We start from the raw sequence: 21,795 nt of genomic DNA on the forward strand, positions 1-21,795 counted from the left end.
GCCTGTCTCTCACCTCTATTCTATCATATACATTCTATCACTACAGGAACATCATATTGAGTGTATGTATATTTGCATAACAGGCTGTGCACAGTGATGAAGTCCTGAGAGTTGGATATGTTGTTCAACACATTCTCTACATGACTACTGAGTGTAATAATTCTGCAGCTGCAAATCCATTCACTAACAAAAAACGCATGAGCGTTACAGCCCATAAGGCTTATAGTAGGACACACGCATTATCTACATTATTAACTAAGCTTAAAACATTAGAATTGCAACATAAATCAAATCCTACCCCCAGCTGCACTTCTGAACTTTTTCAGTGCAGCCAAGATATTAGACTGCTCCTAATCACAGAACATCAAATGTTTTTACGCAAAATGCGTGCGACATATTACACACAGGGGGAAAAAGCGGGTAAGATTCTCGCTTTCTATCTCCGTAAGCAATGACAACAAAGGAAACTACCGCATATAATTGATCCCAAGACAAGTTCAGTAGTACACCATCCTATAGCCATAGCCAAAGCATTTTGCATTTATTACAGCAACCTGTACAATCTACAGTCGGATACTTTGATATCGCAACCTACTGGTACAGAGATAAAAGACTTTCTCCGATCTGTAAATTTACCTACTGTGGATGAATCTATGTTGCAATCCCTAAACTCTGATATTTCCGAACAAGAAATTTCTCGAGTTATCCGCTCACTACCTCCTAATAATTCACCGGGTGCAGATGGTTTTTCTGCAGAATATTATAGAGCTTTCGAGAGTATATTAGTACCATACATTTGTAGACTTTTTAATAAGGCAATGTCCTCTGCATCTTTTCCTGAAGAGATGCATCAGGCGGTTATAGTGTCCTTGCCAAAACCAGGGAAACAACCCGATTCCCCACAAAATTTTAGGCCTATTTCTTTGTTAAATAGTGACTTAAAAATTTACGCAAAAATAATAGCCAATAGATTAGCAGTGATCACTCCCCAATTGGTCAAAGCAGATCAGGTTGGATTCATGAAAGACCGACAGGCACCAGATGGTACCCGAAGAATGTACAACCTTCATGGAATTGCCGAAACTCGAAAGGTGCCCACAAAGTTCCTGACATTGGATGCTGAAAAAGCGTTCGACCAGGTACACTGGGGGTATTTGAGCGCCACACTTAGCAAATTTGCACTATACCATCAGCATGTGTCTACACATCCAATGCTATGTCTAATCAATTTTGTATTACTAATGGGACCCATCAGGGATGCCTGCTATCACCTTTAATCTTTTCACTGGTGATGGAGCCCCTGGCGGAGGTCATTAGGAGTGATAACTTAGTAAAAGGCATTCAGGTAGCCAATAGGGAAGATAAAATTGGCCTGTTTGCCGACGATGTGGTATTGACCCTATAATCTCCGGTCTCCTCCTTAAGTAGAGTGCAGAAAATTCTAAATTATTTTGGGCAAGTGTCATATTATAAACTCAACCCTACCAAATCCTCTATATATACTGCCCATGTTCCTGCCTTCTCCTGTTTTAAAACAACTGCAAACTCAATACCCATTTCAATGGGAAATAAAATCCCTCCAATATTTGGGGGTCAACCTAACTTTTCCCTCTACGGCAATATTTGAAAACAACTACACCACCTTAATAGCCACAATTAAAAAAGATCTAACTATTTTTTCCTCCCATGAGCTTCCCATTGAGGTCCTATTACCAAAAATAATTTATCACTTCCGTACCATTCCAGTATGCCTCCCTGAATCCTTCTTTAATACCATCAATAAAATGTTCAGGAAGTTCCTCTGGAATGGCAAAATGGCTAAAATTTCATTTTCTACCCTACTTAAGCAAAAACACCTAGGAGGCGCAGGATTCTCAAACATACACAAGTATTACCATGCAGCTTTTCTGGAACAAATTAAATCTTGGTTTGACCTTCAGTCGGATAAACTATGGGTGCATTTAGAAAAGTCAATTGTATCACAAAGGGATCTTCCATCCCTCCTCATAGCCTCCTTAACTGGAAGACGGTTATTTTACCTGGATTTCCCCTCTATTGATGCTACACTTATGGCATGGAGTACTCTCCATGATCAACAACTACAAACTGTACCTTCTACTCACACAGATCTTACACTAGGAGCCTACGAATACCTCATTCCTTTTATGAGGTTGCCAAAAGCTGACTTCCCCCTGTATCCTATGTAGAATTTCAACTACACCACTACCATCTTAAAAATCCAGACCCCCAAATCACTCTATACACTTGCATATGGGAATACCTCAAAACTTCCTTTCATAAACCTAAAGGCCTCTCCTGGTTCTACCTTAGACTTCAAAACAATTATGAACCCTCCAAATCCTCCAATATGCTAAATTGGGAAAAGGACCTCAATAGTGTATACACTATAGCAGAATAGAATAGGGCAATTCAATCTAATTACAAATATTCTCACTGCACAAACCATTGGGACTTAGCCATGAAACTGTTGAATAGAAGCTACTTGACTCCCATTAGGCTATCCTGTATCTTTGGAGATTCTTCCAAATTATGCTGGAGAACCTGTGGAGCGAACGGCAGACTATTTCACTTGATGCGGGTTTACAAGTGTTTGAGAAGCTTTTGGAACTCAGTATTCTCTTTGATAGCATCTGTCACTGGAATTATCTCCCCTCTCAAACCAGATTTAGCATTACTCACTCTTAAACTTGAGACCCTTCCTACCCAATACAGATGTTTAGTCGCTCATATATTCATAGCGGCAAGATTGACTATCACTTCACTGTGGAAATCGACTAAGGCTCCTAATGTGACAGATGTGATCCAAAGGGTTAAAAATTAAGTTTTTTGCTTACTCCTCCAACTCCATCCCTTAATTCTCAAACAATTGGCAGCTATGGGTTGAAAGATTTCCAGAGAACCCCCCATAATAGGTCATTACCCAATGTATTGAAGACTGATGGCAAAATCTGTTGGTATAGTTAGTTCATTACTCTTTTTCCTTCTGTACCTTTCTCTCTTTTTCCTCTTTTCCTCTTTTCTCCTTCCCTTTCATTTTCACGTTTCCACCTATTTCTTTAATCTATGACATATCGGCACTAAGTGCAATGTGATTTTCATTTTATAGTTCTAACTTCAAATAGCAGGTCTTCTGCAACATTGAATGTTATTGTTTTACCAGTCTGTTAAAAGGCCATGTTTGGCTTTCTCTTATTTTGTTATCTATGCATAGATATTGTTAAATGTCCTTTTGTGCTTTGTTTTGTTATATTTTTCAATAAAAAACAATTGAAAGAATGAAAAAAAACTGACAGCTCAGGAGTAGCTTCATTACTAACAGTCCTCTGTACTAACAATCCAAGGTTAGTACAGTGATCTCCCCTGCTGAGCTATTGTGTTCTGACAGGGGGACAGCCGTTGGCTGAGAGCACCTATCAGAAGTTGGTCGGCAGACCTTTTTTGGTCAAGAGCCTTTGACAGAAGCTGGCCACCCTATACAAGGGCCAAATGTCGTCCAGTTTCTATTGAACCAGACCATGCCGACCAACATGTGTACTAGGCTTTAGGTGGTAAACAAAATCAAATAATGGCCAGGAAAGAAACAGCAGTAATGTGCCTTATCTCAGCATTGTATATATAATCATGCCAAGAAAAAATACAAATTCAAGAGTTTAAAAGCATGCAGTGAAACCTGGTTTTTGGTTTGAAAGCATGGATTACTAGTGACATTCTTAAATATTTAAAATGCAATTAAATTAAATGCTAACTAAATAGTTCTTTAAATAATGGGGACCTGACAAAATGTAGGCAAAAAATAACAATCCTGACAGTACATGGGGAACAAAAGAAAATGTACTGTAATGTATGTATTGGTGGTCAGTGCGGTGCCTCCATTAATTTATTGGCCGGTGGTTTTGATGCCTCCCTTCAAACTGGTGATCAGCGTTTTTAGTTGCTTAGTGTAGTGCCTATTTATGGCTGGTGGTCAGTATATTGTCCCTCTTTTAGTTTATGGCCAGTGTAATGCCCACTTTTTGTTAGTGGTCAGTGATTTTGGTTCCCAAGCAGATTGGTGTTCAGAAGTTTTAGAGCCCTTTGCATAGGTGGTAATGGTTAATTGCCCCCCTTTGTTGGTTGTTAGGGGGAGCTAAAGAGTCATTGGTGTCAGTGGTCTACCCATCTGAATCTCAGCTCTGACAAGAGATGTCAGCTCCAGAACTATGCAGGCACCTTTGGGCAGTAAATTAATTTGCCTGAATGAGAAGCACCTTGTTTGCAGTGGCACCAGGGGCGTGTCACACTTGCTGCCCTGCCTTTGGTACACCACTGCAGCAGGCAGTAGTACATTAAAGCACAATTAAAGTGTTTGAAATTTTTTTTTTTTTTTAAATAACAAACATGTTATACTTACCTGCTCTGTGTAGTTGGTTTTGCACAGGGCAGCCTGGATCCTCCTCTTCTTGAGTCCCTCTTCGCTGCTTCTTGCCCCTCCCTCCTGTTAAGTGCTCCCACAGCAAGCAACTTACTATGAGAGGACCCAAGCCGAGCTGCAGCTCCGTGTGCCCATTCCCCTCTCACTCCAGATTGGCTAACTGACTTTGATTGACAGTCGTGGGAGCCTATGGCGCCTCTGCTCATAGACATCGTTTGCCAGAGATTGGGGTCAAGTAAATATTAGGAAGGCTGAGGGGGCTGATGCACACAGAAAGCTATTTATCTTAATACATAGAATGCTTTAAGATAAAAAACCTTCTATCTTTACAAGTCCTTTAAGAAAGAAGGGTCAGGCTCCAGAATATATTTCTGTCTATCGATATGCACAGAGGGCTGCACTATACTTCCACAAACCAAATCTAATGCTTGTTGTCCATTCTGATATTATTTTTTGTTCAGTACACTTTAGAAAAATGCAGTATAAAGCTGTGTAGAAAATATAGAATATTACATTCTTTTGCCATGAGACCTATATACTCCCCATTCACTCCTGGCATTAAAGCGACACATATTTTTGGGTAAAACCACAAAATTGTGTTTTCATCCTAAAACAATCCCTTTAGATAGAATTTCTTATATGGCCAACATAGGAATTTTTTCCTTTGCAGTAGTCCTGCTATTGTATAACTGTATTCTGTAATTCTGATGCCAATACCATGAACTATGCTTGCTATATTAAAGAACAATATTTTATTGTGCTGAGCCAAACATATATCCATGTGGTGAGCACTTCCATGAAGGATGCAGCGTCAGCACTTACTCTAATGTATTTTGATGGTTAGAGAACAAGTCTGTAGAAGATTTATGAGTATGTTTATTTTCCTGAAATCCAGAGGAGATTAAAGCAGTCGTTATCTGCTTTCAGCGGTATATTTTAACTCTGCAAGACTTATTTCCCACAGTTTAAGATCTTTAGATTCGAAAGAGATGCCCTAAACCATCAAAAAGGTTTTTTTTTTTATTAGGCTTCTCTGTACCAGACATCACACTGCTCACTGATGGCGCACAAACGTAGAATCAGATAAAACAATCCTACTGCAACGTGAAGAAACGTTAAACATATTTCTGAAGATTTCTACTATCAGTTATTGTACCTGATGTAAAAAAAAAAAAAAAAAACAGGAGAGCTTGATAAGAGTTTGATAAATAATCAGCCTAGTCTTTTCAGGGTTATAGTGAGGAGAATTCAGAATGCAGTGAATTGGAAAGTTTACTGTAGTAGAAAATACAACTGTGATGGAGAACAATTTGGGTACTACACAAGCAGGCCTTCCAGGGTTTATGATATAATATCCAGTTCTTGCTTGACCTTTAAGCACTATACTGCAGGCCAGAGTTGTCCACCTGGCAGTTCTGCCATTTTCCAAAAGAGGTTATGTGTGACCCACCATGGTTGACAGCTTTTATAAGTGTTAGGAATGGCTTTCTACCGCCATATGATTGAATATCACATGTATTCCATGCATTTTTTATGGATCATATATCAAAATATTGTGTAGGGGGTTGTAGAGTGGACAGTGCTTTCACAGCAGCAGTTCCCCACAGAAGGTTACTTGAAGACCTGACAGCAATAAGAAATGTCTATATAGACAAAACAACAGGACTTTTTTTATAGAAAAAAAAATTCAGATGACCAATAAGATTGTTGTGGGTCTGTTCCGTTTTATTCTGTAATCTGCAGAAGAAAAAAAAAAACTAAGATTGGACTGTAATCAACGGGATTATTTGCCTAAAACCAATTTAAAGTAGAAATATAGGAAACAACTTTACTCTATTCAAAACTAAGAAAAAGTTTTACCTTTAGTTATATTTTAATTAATATTAATCTGTAACTTTAAACAAGCGCCTATAGCCGTAACAAATATGGATTGACTCGTTGTTTTAAACTGGTAGTTTACATTTAATGCTATTGTTATCAGGTTTGTCATTATAACAATATACCTTTTAATTTCATTTTTAGAGGTTGAAACTCGGATTCTTTTGGCTTTACTTGAATATACAGGTAAAACTATTGTTTTCATTTGTGTAATATGTTCCATTTTTCTTTTTTTTGCTTTTTATGCTTTATTGAACCCTAGATGCACTAAGATACAAGTGAGATACTTCATTCCCCCCAATAATATAGTTGCTTATTGTGTTTATACTCTTTTCTTTTTTTAAACGTAATAATAAGTGAAAAACAGACATATTACATGAGGTTTTATAGCAGATCTGTGGAAGTATGGTTGTTTAGTGATCACATACGCAGAAGCACATCCAGCACTTACAGTATGTATACCTTTATGGGAAGCAGAGCAGGACAAGACTCAATTGATGCAAGCAAATTTATTTCAACACACAACACAAAGTTAATTAAAAGCTTCAGTTAGTGTTTGTATTTTTAAGTTCATTCAGCTCCATGTAATGTTCCCAGGCTGGCATTGGAAGATTAGGCTTAAAGTGACTCTAAACTCTGATTTAAAAAGAAAAAAACTATTCAAGTATGTATTCTTAACTTTTTCTGATGTGATCATTCTTCTTGTTGGAGAGTGGTTGAGTTTGTTCTCCATGGTCCCACTGTATATAGGAACAAAGCCACCCTCTCTTGCTCTCTCCCAAGATGGACTATGAGATTTCTAGTGTACATAAAACAGTGAAAATAATCACAACTAACGTGTACTGCTTGTTTCAAAAAATCAGAAGTGAGGAGGAAAGTTTGTTAGCTCACAAGGCACATTACAGGGAGGCAGAAAAACACAGTAAGAAACAATCTGATTAAAAATAGATTACCAAGCTATTTAGTAGTGGATGTACATGGGATTATTTTTGGAAAAAATAAAAAATAAAAATGCATTTTTTAGTCTCACTTTAAGCAATGTATGAGTTTTTATATCTGTGTTTGTTTCTACAGATAGTGAAATACAACTTAGGAGAGATATGGTCTTCTGCCAGAGCTTGGTAGCTGCTGTTTGTGCATTTTCTGAGCAGCTACTGGTTGCATTAAATCACATGTATGATAGCAACAGAGAGTATGAAGTAGAAACGCAAGAGGCCAGCAGAAGATGGTTGGAGCAGATTGCCAATGCTGGAGTCCTGTTTCACTTCCAGTCCCTTCTTTCTCCAAACCTGGTAAGGACAAACTTATTCAGGACCGGGCTCTAGTATAGAGATAATTTTTCCCTCTTAAAGCTTATAATCAGGACATACAATATTTTGTAAAGGATAAGTTCACCTTTAGGAGCATTTTACTTGTTACGCCTATATTTAGGGTGTGACATGTAACAAGCTCCTATACAAACGCCTCACGTCGCCAGAGTGGCATCACATTTTGAAAACGGCGTGCCTGTGCCAGGCTCTTCAGGAATCTGTGCATGAGTAAATTACAAATCCTGTCCACCACTGCAGAAGATGGACTTGTAATATCAGTGAACTGTGAGAGTGCTGATCAGCACACTTATAGTTCATTCACACTGTCTACAGCTCAGGAACCCCGTTCAGAGGTTCACAAAAAGTGAGGTAATTGTTTATACCAGGGATGATTCTGAGTCCAAATGAAAGCCATTTCTGCTTAGTGCTAAAAATTCTGTTCTTTTCCAAATAGCAGCACCCACATCTGAAGAAATAGGTATAAACTTTTTACTATGACCTAAATTCAGTTGAATACAATAATATATACAGTATATACAGCCAGATAAACTAACAGCTTTTATTTCTTGACATTATATGCAGTCCCATAGGGCACCAGAGTTAGACCCAGTGTACAACACTCAGTGGGAGGACAAATGTTCTAAGAGGTGTGGCTGTGACTTAGCAATGCCAGCAGAGAGCACTGATGTTTTAGTACAGACAGGGTACAGGAAGAATATATCTGGCAAAAACAAAGGGTATTTAAGACATTTCCAAGCAAAAATCCTGTAAAACCCAATAATCATAATATGAAGGGCTACAGAACTTTAGAATAATAAAAGTGTGAGGATTACATTGGGCTTTAAATGCAGACTTTTGCTAGCTGTATCAGTATAATTATGACTGAATATTAGTATTTCTTCTGTAATTCACTATCATGCACAGCTCTGATTGAGAGAATGTCATTATTGTATGAAGCACATGCATTCAAGCTGAATACTTAAACAGAAAAACACAAAAAAAAAAAAATGATTGAACCTTAATAATAAAGGATATGTTAACCCATACCTGGTAAAACAACCCACTCAATTTGAAATTGAAATGCAAGACAAATATACACTGTGTGTATGTATATATATATATATATATATATATATATATACACACACACACACTTTTTTGATTTTTTTTTTTAATAAGTGATCGCATAATTTCTGTTCTCAACTGCATAAGGGGCTTAGAGAGGTGGAGGTGGAGATTGTGTCCCAGAGAAGAGCTGTGTGTGTGGGGTGGGGGAGCTTGTCAGTACAAGTCCTGGCAATTGGAGGACAAGCAGGAATGCTTCCCAACACAGCCAGAAAACTGACCACACTGGGATGTGCTTCCATGCCTAAGGGGGACCCATGTTATTAAGGACAAGGGCCTCTTCCCCACATCACACACATCACCAGCCCTATGGTTATGGGGATCAGCAGTCAGAGGGCTTATCAGAATCTGAAAGCCCCCTTTAAGAGAAGAGGCCTCCAGATATTGCTTCCCCCATGTAAATGAAGAAGGGGTACGACTACCTATTCATAAAATATTTAAACAGTAAATTTTGATACCACGCTTTTTGACAATTCATTAAATAGTGGGAAAAAAGTCCTACAATGTGCATCCATCAACAATCACGTCATCCAATGATGCAGATCTTTGTCAATCGCAACAAATGCAGATTAAGGGGGAAACAATCTGCTCCTGTCACTCACTAGCGCAGAATGACAACTCCCAGTCCCCACCACTAAAAATAAACAAGTGGTGATGTAATTGATGGCTGTGGCCATCTTTGGTCAGGTATACCAGTGCCCAAAGAATAGGGCCGGGTTGACATCAATGGTTGCTTCCTTAACAACCATTGACTGGAAATAAACTGTTTTATATAGTGGTGGTAGAAACAATGCTACTATAAAGGATGTTGGGCTCCCTCCAAACAAGCAAAAAGTGCAGCATTCAGAGAAAATCTCAAATAGTCTAAGTTTCTTCTGAACTCATGTTGATTGTTGAACCCCTATCTTTAAAGTACAAGTAGTACTTTGTCCTATCTTCCTAGGTGCCCTCTAAAGCTAGCTAAGATGACAAGGCTTGTCAGCCTCCCATCTCTATGCATTCCTCTTGTTGGTGCTTGCCTTGGGCAAGTGCTGAGAGTCGGAGACAGGTGTCGGGCAGCCATGTGCCACGTGGGGAGGCTCTGCCGTACATTGCAGCTCGTGCTACAGGGCACCTAGGAAGATGGGACAAAGTAGTTGAATGATGTAAAAAAAAGGGTTAATTCTTCTTTACTGTTTTAGCTCTCAGGGCTTTTTTAAGGATGTTTGTTTATTGATTTATTATGGAAAAAATAGAACAATAAATAAAAATACCTTTTTCTTTTTCTTCAGAAAAAAGGAATATGTTTATAAAAATTGTTATAATTATATATTATTTTATTATCCAGCCAGCAAGTAAAGTTTAAGGCTAATCTTAATCACTATACATAAATTTGAAAATAAAGCCTTTGTTTACAGACTCTGTAGCTCAAGCCTAAATTCACACACAGAACTGAAACAATCATTTTAGTGACTCGTACTTATCTGATAGCTGAATCTGAAGTTTCAATCAAGCAATCAGAGACAGGAAAGCAGGCAGAGTATGCTATGTTATATACATTAATAATGTGCAAAATTAGAAGGGGTGATTTACAAAAAATTGCAGTAAAGAGAACTGTAACAAAAGTGGAATAGTTGTCCATATTCAAGATTTATGTTTAAAAATGTCACAGGTAAAAGGACAGATCAGTATAGGACACTGCTCCATATTTTTAAATCTGCACCCCTAAGTTTACATGGAAAATCTGTGTTGCGTCTTTGGATAGCCAGAAGCATCCTTTGTAAACAGTTACTGTGGATTTGTTTTTACGTACCTGCATTCTTGCTGGAATTTGCCTAACACGATATCCTCTGTGTCATGCCACTCTGTTGTTACTTCTTGTTATTCCACAGTACTAAAGTTTCCGGCTGCTTGCATATATTGCTATTCTTTTCTAGAAAGACATACATTATTCAGTGATGTTTTCACCTCCCTTTAGTAACCACTGTGTTTCACTGCTCCCTGCTATTTATAGGTTCTGTAGTCTCATTTACTAATCTGATACTCAGTTGTACATCCACGCTTGTACTATAGATATTTAGAAAGTCCTGAGGCTTTAAAGGAAAAAAAAAAAAATCTGAGAACATCAGTTTTTCAACCAAAAACCAAACGTATTCATTTTTTTTTTACATTTTGTCCAATTCCCAATTTAAGCTGACCTGTTGTTGTGATGGAGGGCAGACATAGTAAAGTGCAACCAGGGGTGAACTCTCTTTATTCTGTGGAAAACGTCAGGCTAGCAGACTTCTGAGTACCACCTGGCTGCCACTGTGGCCCCCTTCCTCCAGCCCTAAAAAAAATTAACTCAACACTATTTTGGTTCTTCTGTCAGCAGATGTTTTACCCAACAGGCAGAAAGCTTGCAAACATTTAGCAAAAAAGTAGTTAAAATGCTTGTGTTGCATGCAATGGCTTCCTGTGAGAAGGATTTTTTAAACCCAGCAATAATGTTGCACTTCAAGAAAAAGATTAGTAATGCCAAGAAAGCTCGAGGGGAACTGATGGCTCAGAACATTCTGACTGCCCCTTGTATTTCAGCTCCTTATGCTTGCTATAAATCATTGCAAAGTTTTGGTAGTTACCTTTAATAAAGTCGGAGGGACGCAATGTGTCAGATTGGTAGAGTTCGCTGACGTCATCACTCTGGGGGCGGGCCCAAGATGGCATTAGGATCAGCTTGCCAGTTTACAAAACGCTACTGAGACTGATTTAAGATGTGTTTATGTGGATTTACAACATGTGAGTAGGATAATTCTATATATTTAATAAAATGGTACACACTACAAAGTTTTCCATGCGTTTGAGCTATGGCATTCATTTTTTAAAAGCAAAATCTAACCTCTTTATGTACTAGCCAGGTCCACCATTGGAGGTGAGGATCTGTTTTTTGAATTTTGTATAAATAAAATATTTTTTTTATTGTTCTGTTTTTAGTAAGTTTTTTTCTGGTTGAAGACCAGTATAGGGATGTCAGGACCATAACATTATAAGCAAGGTATCCACCTTTCTTTAGAATCTGATATAAATGTTTAATATTAATTATATGGCCTTATTCCTCACCTCACATCTGTTTATTAATCACGATATGCATCGATATACATTCCACTTGCAGTTTTGGTAAATACTGTTCAGTGTAAAGTGATTTCAGAGGATAAAGGCTACCAACTTGTGTAATCTGCTTGTTTTACCGTCACAACGTGACATAGAAAGGGATTGATAGTGGTGTGAATCACAACTGCACTTGATAAGCACATGCATCAATTGTAACCTAATGGGAGCATTTGTCATGCATTTCATTATTCTCCTCCAATGCTTTGTACTGTCAGTGAAAGAAGCCATAATAATGTGAAATAATTCTTCTAATCTCCACTACAGACACTGCCTTTCATTATACCTATTGAAGTCCTGCTTGAAATGATATTAATTCTTTATAAGCAGTTACATTGCTGTGATATGAATGCATTGTGTATTCTTGTTTAATCCTGATTTGCTGGCATGATATTTCCTACAGACAGATGAACAAGCTATGCTGGAGGACTCGCTTGTCGCTTTGTTGGATTTAGAAAAGGTCATGTTTCACTTCAGACAAGCTGAACAAGGACCACAAGTGGCAAGTAAGTATTTACACCAGACCTTAGTCTTCAGGAAAAGGGTCAGAAATTAAGCCCACCTACTGAATTACTTTTTTATTCCAGCAATCTTTTTCTGTATCTGTTTGATTTTCTAGCTAAATTGCTATATTTGCCATTATCCTCATCCTTTGTATGGGTCTTTTGAATGAAACTGAACATATCATAAATTCAGGCTAGCATGTTCACTGATTCCAGCATGGTCTTTTTTCTCTGAACCTGTTGTGGTCTTGCTTAGAGGCATTAGAGATGGAGAGAGAGGTTGCAAAACTGAGAACCACGTGGCAGGCAGCTCCACCCCAAGATCTTGTGAGAAGCTCCAAATGTGTGCGGGGTCTACTCACCCTGCGTGTGGGGACGCAATGTGTGCAGTAGATAAATGTACACAGACTCTTTGTAAAAGTGTTGCCCCATGTTATTACGCACTTTCCTTGATGAATGTTGCATTTAGGAGGGACACTGCTGAGCCTATGTCCTCTCCACCAGTACCTCTGCCACCTCACTCCCAGTGACAGAATTGGGTCCTGCCGAGCACCTCGCATGGACCTCAGGCATTCTCTCACCTAACTCCTCCTCTCCCATACCATACGGCCAGGTTGAGGTCTCTGTACCGTGGGTTCAGATGTTTTAAGGGAACCCACCGCTAGGGCGGAAGCCAAACCACTTACCCAAAGTACTATTGTACTTTATACTAGTTGCTGGTTACCATAGCAACTGCATTCCTCCTTCAATTTATCTTGTCAAGTTAACCCTTTGTAGTGGCCTTGCTTCATACCTCATTGTGCATTACAGGCCCTGTTCTTCTGATACGCCATAATCTACTATGCACTCCTTTGAATAACTTCAGATCATCCTTAGAACATTTCCAAACTTTACTTAAGGCTTCTTGCGGCAAAGTCCAAATAGAACATTGCAATACAATTTCAACCCTAACTATCTGAACTGAAGCTTCCCAGGCATACCCTGACAAAGATAATAATCTTATACTGGCATCCTCCCAAACCTGGCGGTTTTTCTGATCTTCTGTAGTTCTGAAGCACTACTGGGTGCAGCAGCCCCTTCTTAGTATCCCATGTCAGCTGCAGTCAGGAGTGAAGCGGGAAAGAATTTCCCTCTGGGACCTGGACCTCCCACTCTTTTATGTCACTGGGTGGAGGGCAGGGCCCACAAAGCCTGGGTAAAGAGCATCAAACCTCGTTAACCTCTCCCAGCCTGGGCAGGATATCTAACTTTCTATAACAAAAACCCACAGTGTGAGTAACCTGCCTAAACGTAAATCTGGCTTCACTGGCTAGTGAAAAACTCAGAGGTAAAATGAGTGGCCTGTTTTAGCAATCATGCATTTTGCAGTGTTCCCAGGACAGCATTAGTGGTACATTGATTTTATTTATAACATACTATTATATATAATGCAATATTGTATAATGCAACATACTGTCAATCCTGGCGGTTCGGAGACTCACTGTGACATCATCTGACTCACTAGTAAATCAAGATTCAAGATGAATTCCTAAACCACAAATGTGCTTGTAAACTACATTTACATAACGTTTAATATGGATAAAGCAGAACTTCCTGTTCAAAGAAATTTGTACCCTTTTGAATGAAAAGGCTGAGCAATAAAGATATCTCATCTTTTGTTCTTAGAAATGCTATTTTTTCATACTAGAGCATCATTTGTGTAAAGGGTTTTTATTACCTGTCTTGTTTTCAAAATTGTTTTTTTTTTTTTTTTTTTGCTATGGGGGAACAAAGCACAGCAATGCTGTCCTAATTCCCTTCAGCTTATACTGTACAGCTTTTAAAATGCAATGCTTTTCTTGTGGGATACAAGGCACCTGTCCTTTGCTAAGCACAATTTCTTAGAGGTGACCAAGGTAAAATTAATTTCCTGTAGGAGATTTTTTATAACAATCAGTAATGCATAAAACAGCAGATCAGTTTTCCATTAAGGGTATTTATGTGTAGTTTTTACTGGTTTCTGATTGGTCAAAGCAGTGAAAAACTGCAGCTCAATGTTTCTAAATGTACAATAATGCACCTAGGGAAAAATAATCCTCTAAGAGAGTACAACATTAGGGGTACAATATTAGCCAGCACTACAAAATAAAAAGTTTTGTGAGCACTTTTTTCAGATGATCGGAAAATGAGAAGTGTGGCCAGGAGGTGGGAAAAGCGATTGGAATTCTTGGATGCATCACTAGAGGGGTCATCTGGAGAAGAAAGGAGGTCCTGATTCCCCTATATTGATCTTTAGTTGGATTTCATTTAGAATACTGTGTCTAGTTCTAATTTACAAAAATATATTGATAAAATAAAATAAGTACAGAGATGTGCAACAAAAATGGTGAAAGGTCTGAAGGATAAAACATATCAGGAGAGACCTCTGAAACCTAATATGTACAGTGTGGACAACAGAATTGAAAGGGGAGACATGACTGAAACCTATAAATACATCAAAGGGGTGAATAATGTTCAGAAGGGCAGTATTTTGAATATGAAGCAAAGATCAAAAACATGGGGACATGATTTAAAACTAGCAGGAGGTAAGTTATTTTACAGAAAGATTAGTTGATGCTTAAAATAGACTTCCAGTAGAAGCAGCGAGTCAGTCAACAGTAAGTGGTTTCAAACATGGAACTTGGGAAAAACATAGACCTATACTCATACAAAGTTAAAAAGCAAAACAAAAACATAATAACACATATATATATAAAATGAGGCAGACTTAGTGGGTTACTTGGTCTTTTTAATTCCATTACTCTTCTACATTTCTATGTTTTTATTTCATACAGTGGGTAAAGGTAGAGCCATTAGATTTTAATTGCTATCACTTACTACACTGCAGAATAATTCCTTTTTGTCCTAGTGACACCAAGAAGAGATAGTTTAACAGGTGTCAACACATTGGTGAATATGCTTTTATGCTTTTATTGGTGCATTGTAATCATCATAACCCATAGTATCTATTCATTTTAAAACATAGTTACATAGTTGGTAAGGTTGAATAAAGACATTAGTGTATCCAGTTCAACCTGTGTGGGTGTGTATGTGTTCATGTCAAAAAATCATCCTATATATATATATACATATATATATATATATATATATATATATATATATATATATATATATATATTATATATATATATATATATATATATATATATATATATATATATATATATACATACATATATATATATATATATATATATATATATATATATATATATATATATATATATATTAAGGTTAAACCGCTTCTCCTTCAATTTTATGGTGTGGCCTTGTGTCTTCTTACATTCCCTGAGACTGAATCATTTTTTTTTTTAATGCTAGAATCACCATTAAGGTATTTGTATATTAATATCATATCTCCTCTCAAGCGTCTCTTCTCCAGGGAGAATACGTTTAATACTTGTTCCTCGTAACTGTTGTTCCTCGTAATAGTTGTTCCTCGTAACTGAGGTCCTCCAGTTCCTTTATTAATTTTGTTGCCCTTCTCTGAACTCTCTCCAGTTTCAGCACATACATTCTGAGAATTGGTGACCAGAACTGGAAAGAATACCCCAGATATACCCCAGATATTGCCGCACCAGAGTTTTATAAAGCGGCAGAATTTTAGTTTTATCATTTGAGTAAATTCCCTTTTTTAATGCATGCTAATAATCTACTGGCTTTGCTTGCTGCAGCTTGGCATTGCATGCTATTGCTGAGTCTGTCATCTACTGGGACCCCTAGATTTTTTTCCATCCTGGATTTCCCCAGAGGTTCTCCCCCTAGCGAGTAAGTTGCATTCATATTATTAAAATGTTCAACATTAAACCTCATTTGCCATGTAGTTGACCATTCCTTTATTTTATTGAGGTCTTCTTGTAAAGTTTGTATATCCTGCTGTAAAGTTGTTGCCCTACTTAGTTTTGTATTGTCCACAAACACTGAGATTGAGCTATTTATACCAACCTCTATATCATTTATGAATAAATTAAACAGAATTGGTCCCAGGACAGAGCCTTGGGGTACCCCACTTACCACTCCAGACCAGTTTGGGTACACGCTATTTACCACCACCCTTTGGATGTGCCCCTGTAACCAGTTTTATATTCAATATCAAGATCAGTAGATGAAAACCAATTTAGTAGAATGAGAGGCTAAAACCACTTTATCCTAATCCTCAGATGGACCCATCACCTATCAGGCAGAGGGGAGTCGTCAGGCTTTGAAAATTGTTTTCTACATAGATGAATATCACTTTGAACATTTACCACAACGACTGAAGAATGGAGGCGGATTCAAAATTCACCCTGTCCTATTTTCTCAAGGTGATTTCTTTTTTTAAACATTTTATTAAGAAAAGAAAAATTGGGTACTTTTCCTCTGACTACTAGATTGTCTTTTCCCAGGACCTTCTGTATCCTTTCAGCAATGAATTAACAAATTGCATTTTTCAGATTTGCGTTTTTTTCCCCATTATTTTTATAAAGCATTTTAGCATAGACATATATTCTATTATGGTACCTAATAAATATGGTCCATTCAATTAGCTGAAAGATGCTGCTACAATGCTAAAATCATTTTTTAACCTCCATATGGGAGCATCAGTATTTATTTGACAGTTTTTTAACATGTCCATTGTAACAAATTACAGCATGCTTATGTCAACAAATATTTCTAATTTGGTAACGTGGAAATCATATAATGCTGAATTCCAGGAAGATTAAAAAAACAAACTACAAATTAACGAGATTTTTAAAACAGCCAGCATCATCGTGGAAAGAGGGATGCAACACAAGGGGAAGCCCAGGCAAAAGGGGGAATCAGCAAAGCACGCAATGATTAGGATGTGCCCAGGCACACTTGGCACATCGCCTGCGCACACCTATGCCTCTACCCCCTAGACTTAATCGCAATGGTATTTTTGTTTAAATCCCAAAGTTTAGCGTTACACAAATCTCCTTTACATATGCAGTGCATGGGTATGAACTAGATACATAAGAAATAATTGGATTAAAACTTAAAATGCTGTCTCATTAAGTAAAATGCAGATGTAGCATACCCTTTCTGAGGCAGCCTGTGGACCTTAAATCAGAGAGAATAGATTCTCCATAAAATCATCTAATAAAGTATTATCTAATATTAGTTAATGTGTAGGTATGTATGTACTATGTGTAATATATATATATATATATATATATATATATATATATATATATATATATATTAGATCTTTTATTGCATTGGAAGAACATTCAAACCTTAATTGTCTGTGACGCAACGATTTGTCCTGCATGTAATCCAATTTCTGTCCTGTTACTGTCACTTCTTCTTAATGGTCCATGCACTCCATGGCCGCTCACCTATAGTTTGTTATATCACATAGAGACAATAAAATCAGGACAGCGTGAGGTTGTAGAGTGGTTAAGGCTACAAAGACAAAAAAAATGAAAGTAATATCTCTTCCTATTTCAGCCCTGGAGAGCATGGATGGGTATTATTACAAGGATAATGTTTCTATAGAGGAATTTCAAGCTCAGATTAATGCGGCTTCACTTGAGAAAGTTAAACAGTATAATCAGAAACTAAGGTATGTTCTTCAATTACTTTTACTCATCTACCACCATTTTGATGTTGTATATTTCTGTTTCCCAGAGCTGATTAAAAATAAAAAAAAATCTTTCAGCAGCTGTAAGTGGTAAGGATGCTTTTTAAATAGAAATGGTAATGGTTTTGACATGTGCTTTTACTATCTATCTCTCTTTCTCTCTGTCTGTCTATCTTTCTACCTATATATCTATGTACAATGTATATATATATATATATATATATATATATATATCAAATCTTTGTTTTATAAATAAATATTTAATACCTGACAAATGATTCCTAGAGCATTGTTCCAAGAGCCAAAGAGACAACAGCACAGCAGGCAGAGATTGGTTATTGCTTTGTGGCTCAGCTGGTAAGATTCAAAGTTCTGAGTCACTGCTGTGATGGCTGTTGTGTTTTGTAAGCAGGGTATTTCCAGCATAACTAAAAGAGCCCCGCCTAATGGCTCAAAAGTAAATTACAACATAATAATATGCAATGTTTTTTTTTTTTCCAAAAATCCATTTTTTATAAATTTGTCATGCATTTTTTTTAGTCCTGACTATAATAAAGAAATGAAATGCTTTCCCTTTATTTATTGTGTTTACAGATCTTATTGCACATGCATTGGGATAAGGATCAGCTATTACAGGGCAAGATTGCCATTTCTGTCTTTATTTTGCCACCTTCACAAACTACTGTTCTTGCTACAATTTGGGATAACTGATTCCTACCCGCCATTTGTAGAATAGCATTCCTTTTAAGGGCCATACACTTTGGCCGAATATCGGGTGGTATCAGCTGGTTCAATAGAAACCAGCCGACATTAGGCCCGGGCCAGCCAACAGCCGGTCTGACAGAAGCTGGCCATGTCCAGCTTCTGCCAAAGTGGCATGACTGACAAAAGGTCTGCTGATCGGCATCTGATCAGTGCTCTCAGCCAATGACTGAGGGCGCTGAGCAGAGTGTTCTGGCAGGGGCAACCCCCTGTCAGAATGCAATAGTTCAGCGGGAGAGATCACTGTACTAACATCAGAATGTTAGTACCGGATCTCTTCCTGAGCGCTTCAGTTTTTTTTTTGTCGTTCAGCCTGCTGGGTTGAACAAAAAAAAAAAAAACTGCTAGTGTGTACAAGGCTTTAGTGATTCCCCATACTAAGGGAATGTTAATCTACAGTATGTTCCCCACATGACAGCTTGCAGCTGACATAGACTGCTCGGTTGCTCCCAGCTCTGCACCATACTTATGTTCAGGAACTAATCAGAGTTCCTAATCATGTGTTCAATATGTCAGCCATGATATGGTGATCACATGCAAGCTGGTGGCTTCACTGCAAAGAAAAAAGCATTCAGCCTTCCACTTTCAGCAGTGTTTACATGCAGAAAGGAGGTCAATTTATGAAAAAGAAACCACTGAAGATTGAAGTAGGCCCCTGTTTATTGCTATAGTTGTCAAATTCAGTTAGAGTTTAATTTAAAAAGAAAAAACATTCACTTTTTATTTACATATTTGTCCTTAAAAAAAAAACAAAAAACAAAGCAGGGTTTTTGTAGTGTACCAAATCAAATCCTTAGGCTCCGTTCACATGTCAGCGTATGGATCGCGGGCAGAACCTCCGCGGTTCCGCCCGCGATCCGGAGATTATTGCAAATCGCGGGACGCCTGTGCGTTGCCCGTTGATTTGCAATAGCCCCCCAAACGCTGAGCGATGTTACCGCGATTTCCGACTGCCGAATCGCGGTAACATCGCGCAAAAAAAATCGCGGGACGCAATACGCTCCAAAGAAGCTCTTGTACTTTTTTGGGCGTAATGCGTCCCGCGATTTTTTTTTTTGCGTGATGTTACCGCGATTCGGCAGGCGTAAATCGCGGCAACATCGATCAGCGTTTGGGGGGCTATTGCAAATCAACGGGCAACACACAGGCGTCCCGCAATTTGCAATAATCTCCGGATCGTGGGTGGAACCGTGGCGGTTCTGCCCGCGATCCATACGCTGACATGTGAACGGAGCCTAATATATCTTAAAAATTTTAAAAATTATTTAGGTAGGAAAATTAGGGTCAATAGGGGACATTCTCTTAAAATTTCACCATAATGCTCCTGAAAATGTAGCAGTGCATTTTTAATCACAACAGTAAAGCAGGCATTCATGTTGCATCTATAGCACACCCCTCGTGAGAGCTGCTAAGTTAGGGTTCCCCACTACTGCATGGCCAGGCACACAGCGATTCCTTCATGCACTCAAACCCAGAAAACAACAAACAAAAAGGGACACTTCCTTCCTATTTACAAAGGTCCTCCTCTTCCTTCCACCCACTTGGTTCCTATGCACAACTCCTGCTGGTTCACTCCAGGGGAATTAACAGTCTTTTAGTTAATTCAGCAACATCCCAATGATGGCTAGGAACATCCTATCCCTTTGTGGATGAAGTAGCATATTGTGGAGTGAACAGCATCATCTTATGCTTTACTGTAGACTCTTAAAACCCATTTCAGAAGATACCAGCCCACTTGGCTGCTTGATTTCCCCAGTCACACATGGAGATCTCCAAAGGCAAGGTTAGATGAAGAATAGGTACATGGTGGTCTTCAAGAGAGGCCTGCTACAACCGACAGTCTCTCCCCTTGTCTGTCCCTGCACCATGCTGATTGACTCACTGTCTCTGCTTGCTTCTTGAACAGAATCCCTCCACTGCCTCCTATGGTAGGATCCTTCCAGTCTAGCTTTCCTGAGCTCATCCCAGGCTCACCCCACCCCGACTAACAGCCTCTTCAGAAATGCCTCTCCATCATCCATCAGAACTCCCTGCTGGCATGGCTCATGTCTATTTAAAGGCTCTTTAGTTCCATGCCAGGCTCCCAACCTGGGAATTGGCTAAAGGCCATCTAAATATTCAAGTCAACTCCTCCACACCCTGGCCCTCCAGTTCTAGAACATTCTCCAATATTCCAGATACCAGGGGGAGGCATTAGAAAGCTGCCATGATGAGTCATCCAGCCCTGGCCTCTAATAACCCTGACCCAATTGATTGACTCAGGTTTAACTTTCTGACTCAGGCCAGACAATGCTTTTACCTGCACTACACTTTCTAGTAGCATGCACTAGAGGGTGCTACACATCTGTAACAACCGGATTTATCAAGCTCTAAAGGATCACTGTAAAGTAGATGTGAGGAGAGAGGTTGTGCATGTGGGAGAGGTTGCCAGTCTGTCAAATGTTAAAAATGCATATATATACATTATACTATATATATATATATATATATATATATATATATATATATATATATATATATATATATATATATATATATATAATAAGGATATTTAGGATAAGAGCATCCATGTATACATGAGTGGCCTGTGGAGGAGAACACTTCTAGTTGTTTCTTCGTTTCCTGTTTTATGTCTGAGGTTCAAGAAAAATTTAAACTGTGGTCAGTAATTCTATTTCTACATTGAAAGAGCTGCACAGGAGGGGATTACCACGAGTCCCTACATAATGATGTAAAATAGAAGTCAGTCTCTAGCTTATCCAGAAAACCCTAAATGTGGATTTCCAACCTGATTCAAAATACTTTTATCTTTTAGCATCTTAATATGCAGGCAGTTATATACTTTAAATGGTAGAGATCTTTAATATAGTTGTTTCTGTGAATTATATTCAATTACTATGTCACAGAAAACCACCTCTGTGTTTAACTGGGTAAATCATATTGTTTGCTATTGCAAGGACAACTAAGTGCTATGTATGGCCAAATACTCCTATGGGTACTGCTGACTGTAGCGCGTTTACATGAATTATTATACAC

General features: G+C 38.2%; 1 protein-coding gene across 1 annotated transcript in view; it reads left to right on the plus strand.

Moving 5' to 3' along the window:
- PREX2 (phosphatidylinositol-3,4,5-trisphosphate dependent Rac exchange factor 2) overlaps positions 1–21,795 on the plus strand; it is a 438,451-nt gene that overhangs the window by 327,730 nt on the left and 88,926 nt on the right. The window contains exons 31-35 of the mRNA XM_082259215.1: positions 6,455–6,496; positions 7,385–7,602; positions 12,275–12,377; positions 16,574–16,717; positions 17,865–17,979. Coding sequence (XP_082115341.1) covers positions 6,455–6,496; positions 7,385–7,602; positions 12,275–12,377; positions 16,574–16,717; positions 17,865–17,979 — 622 coding nt within the window. The remainder of the gene's footprint in view (positions 1–6,454; positions 6,497–7,384; positions 7,603–12,274; positions 12,378–16,573; positions 16,718–17,864; positions 17,980–21,795) is intronic.

The sequence above is a fragment of the Pelophylax lessonae genome (assembly GCF_965119305.1).
Source record: "Pelophylax lessonae genome assembly, chromosome: 5".
NCBI classification, from domain to species: domain Eukaryota; kingdom Metazoa; phylum Chordata; class Amphibia; order Anura; family Ranidae; genus Pelophylax; species Pelophylax lessonae.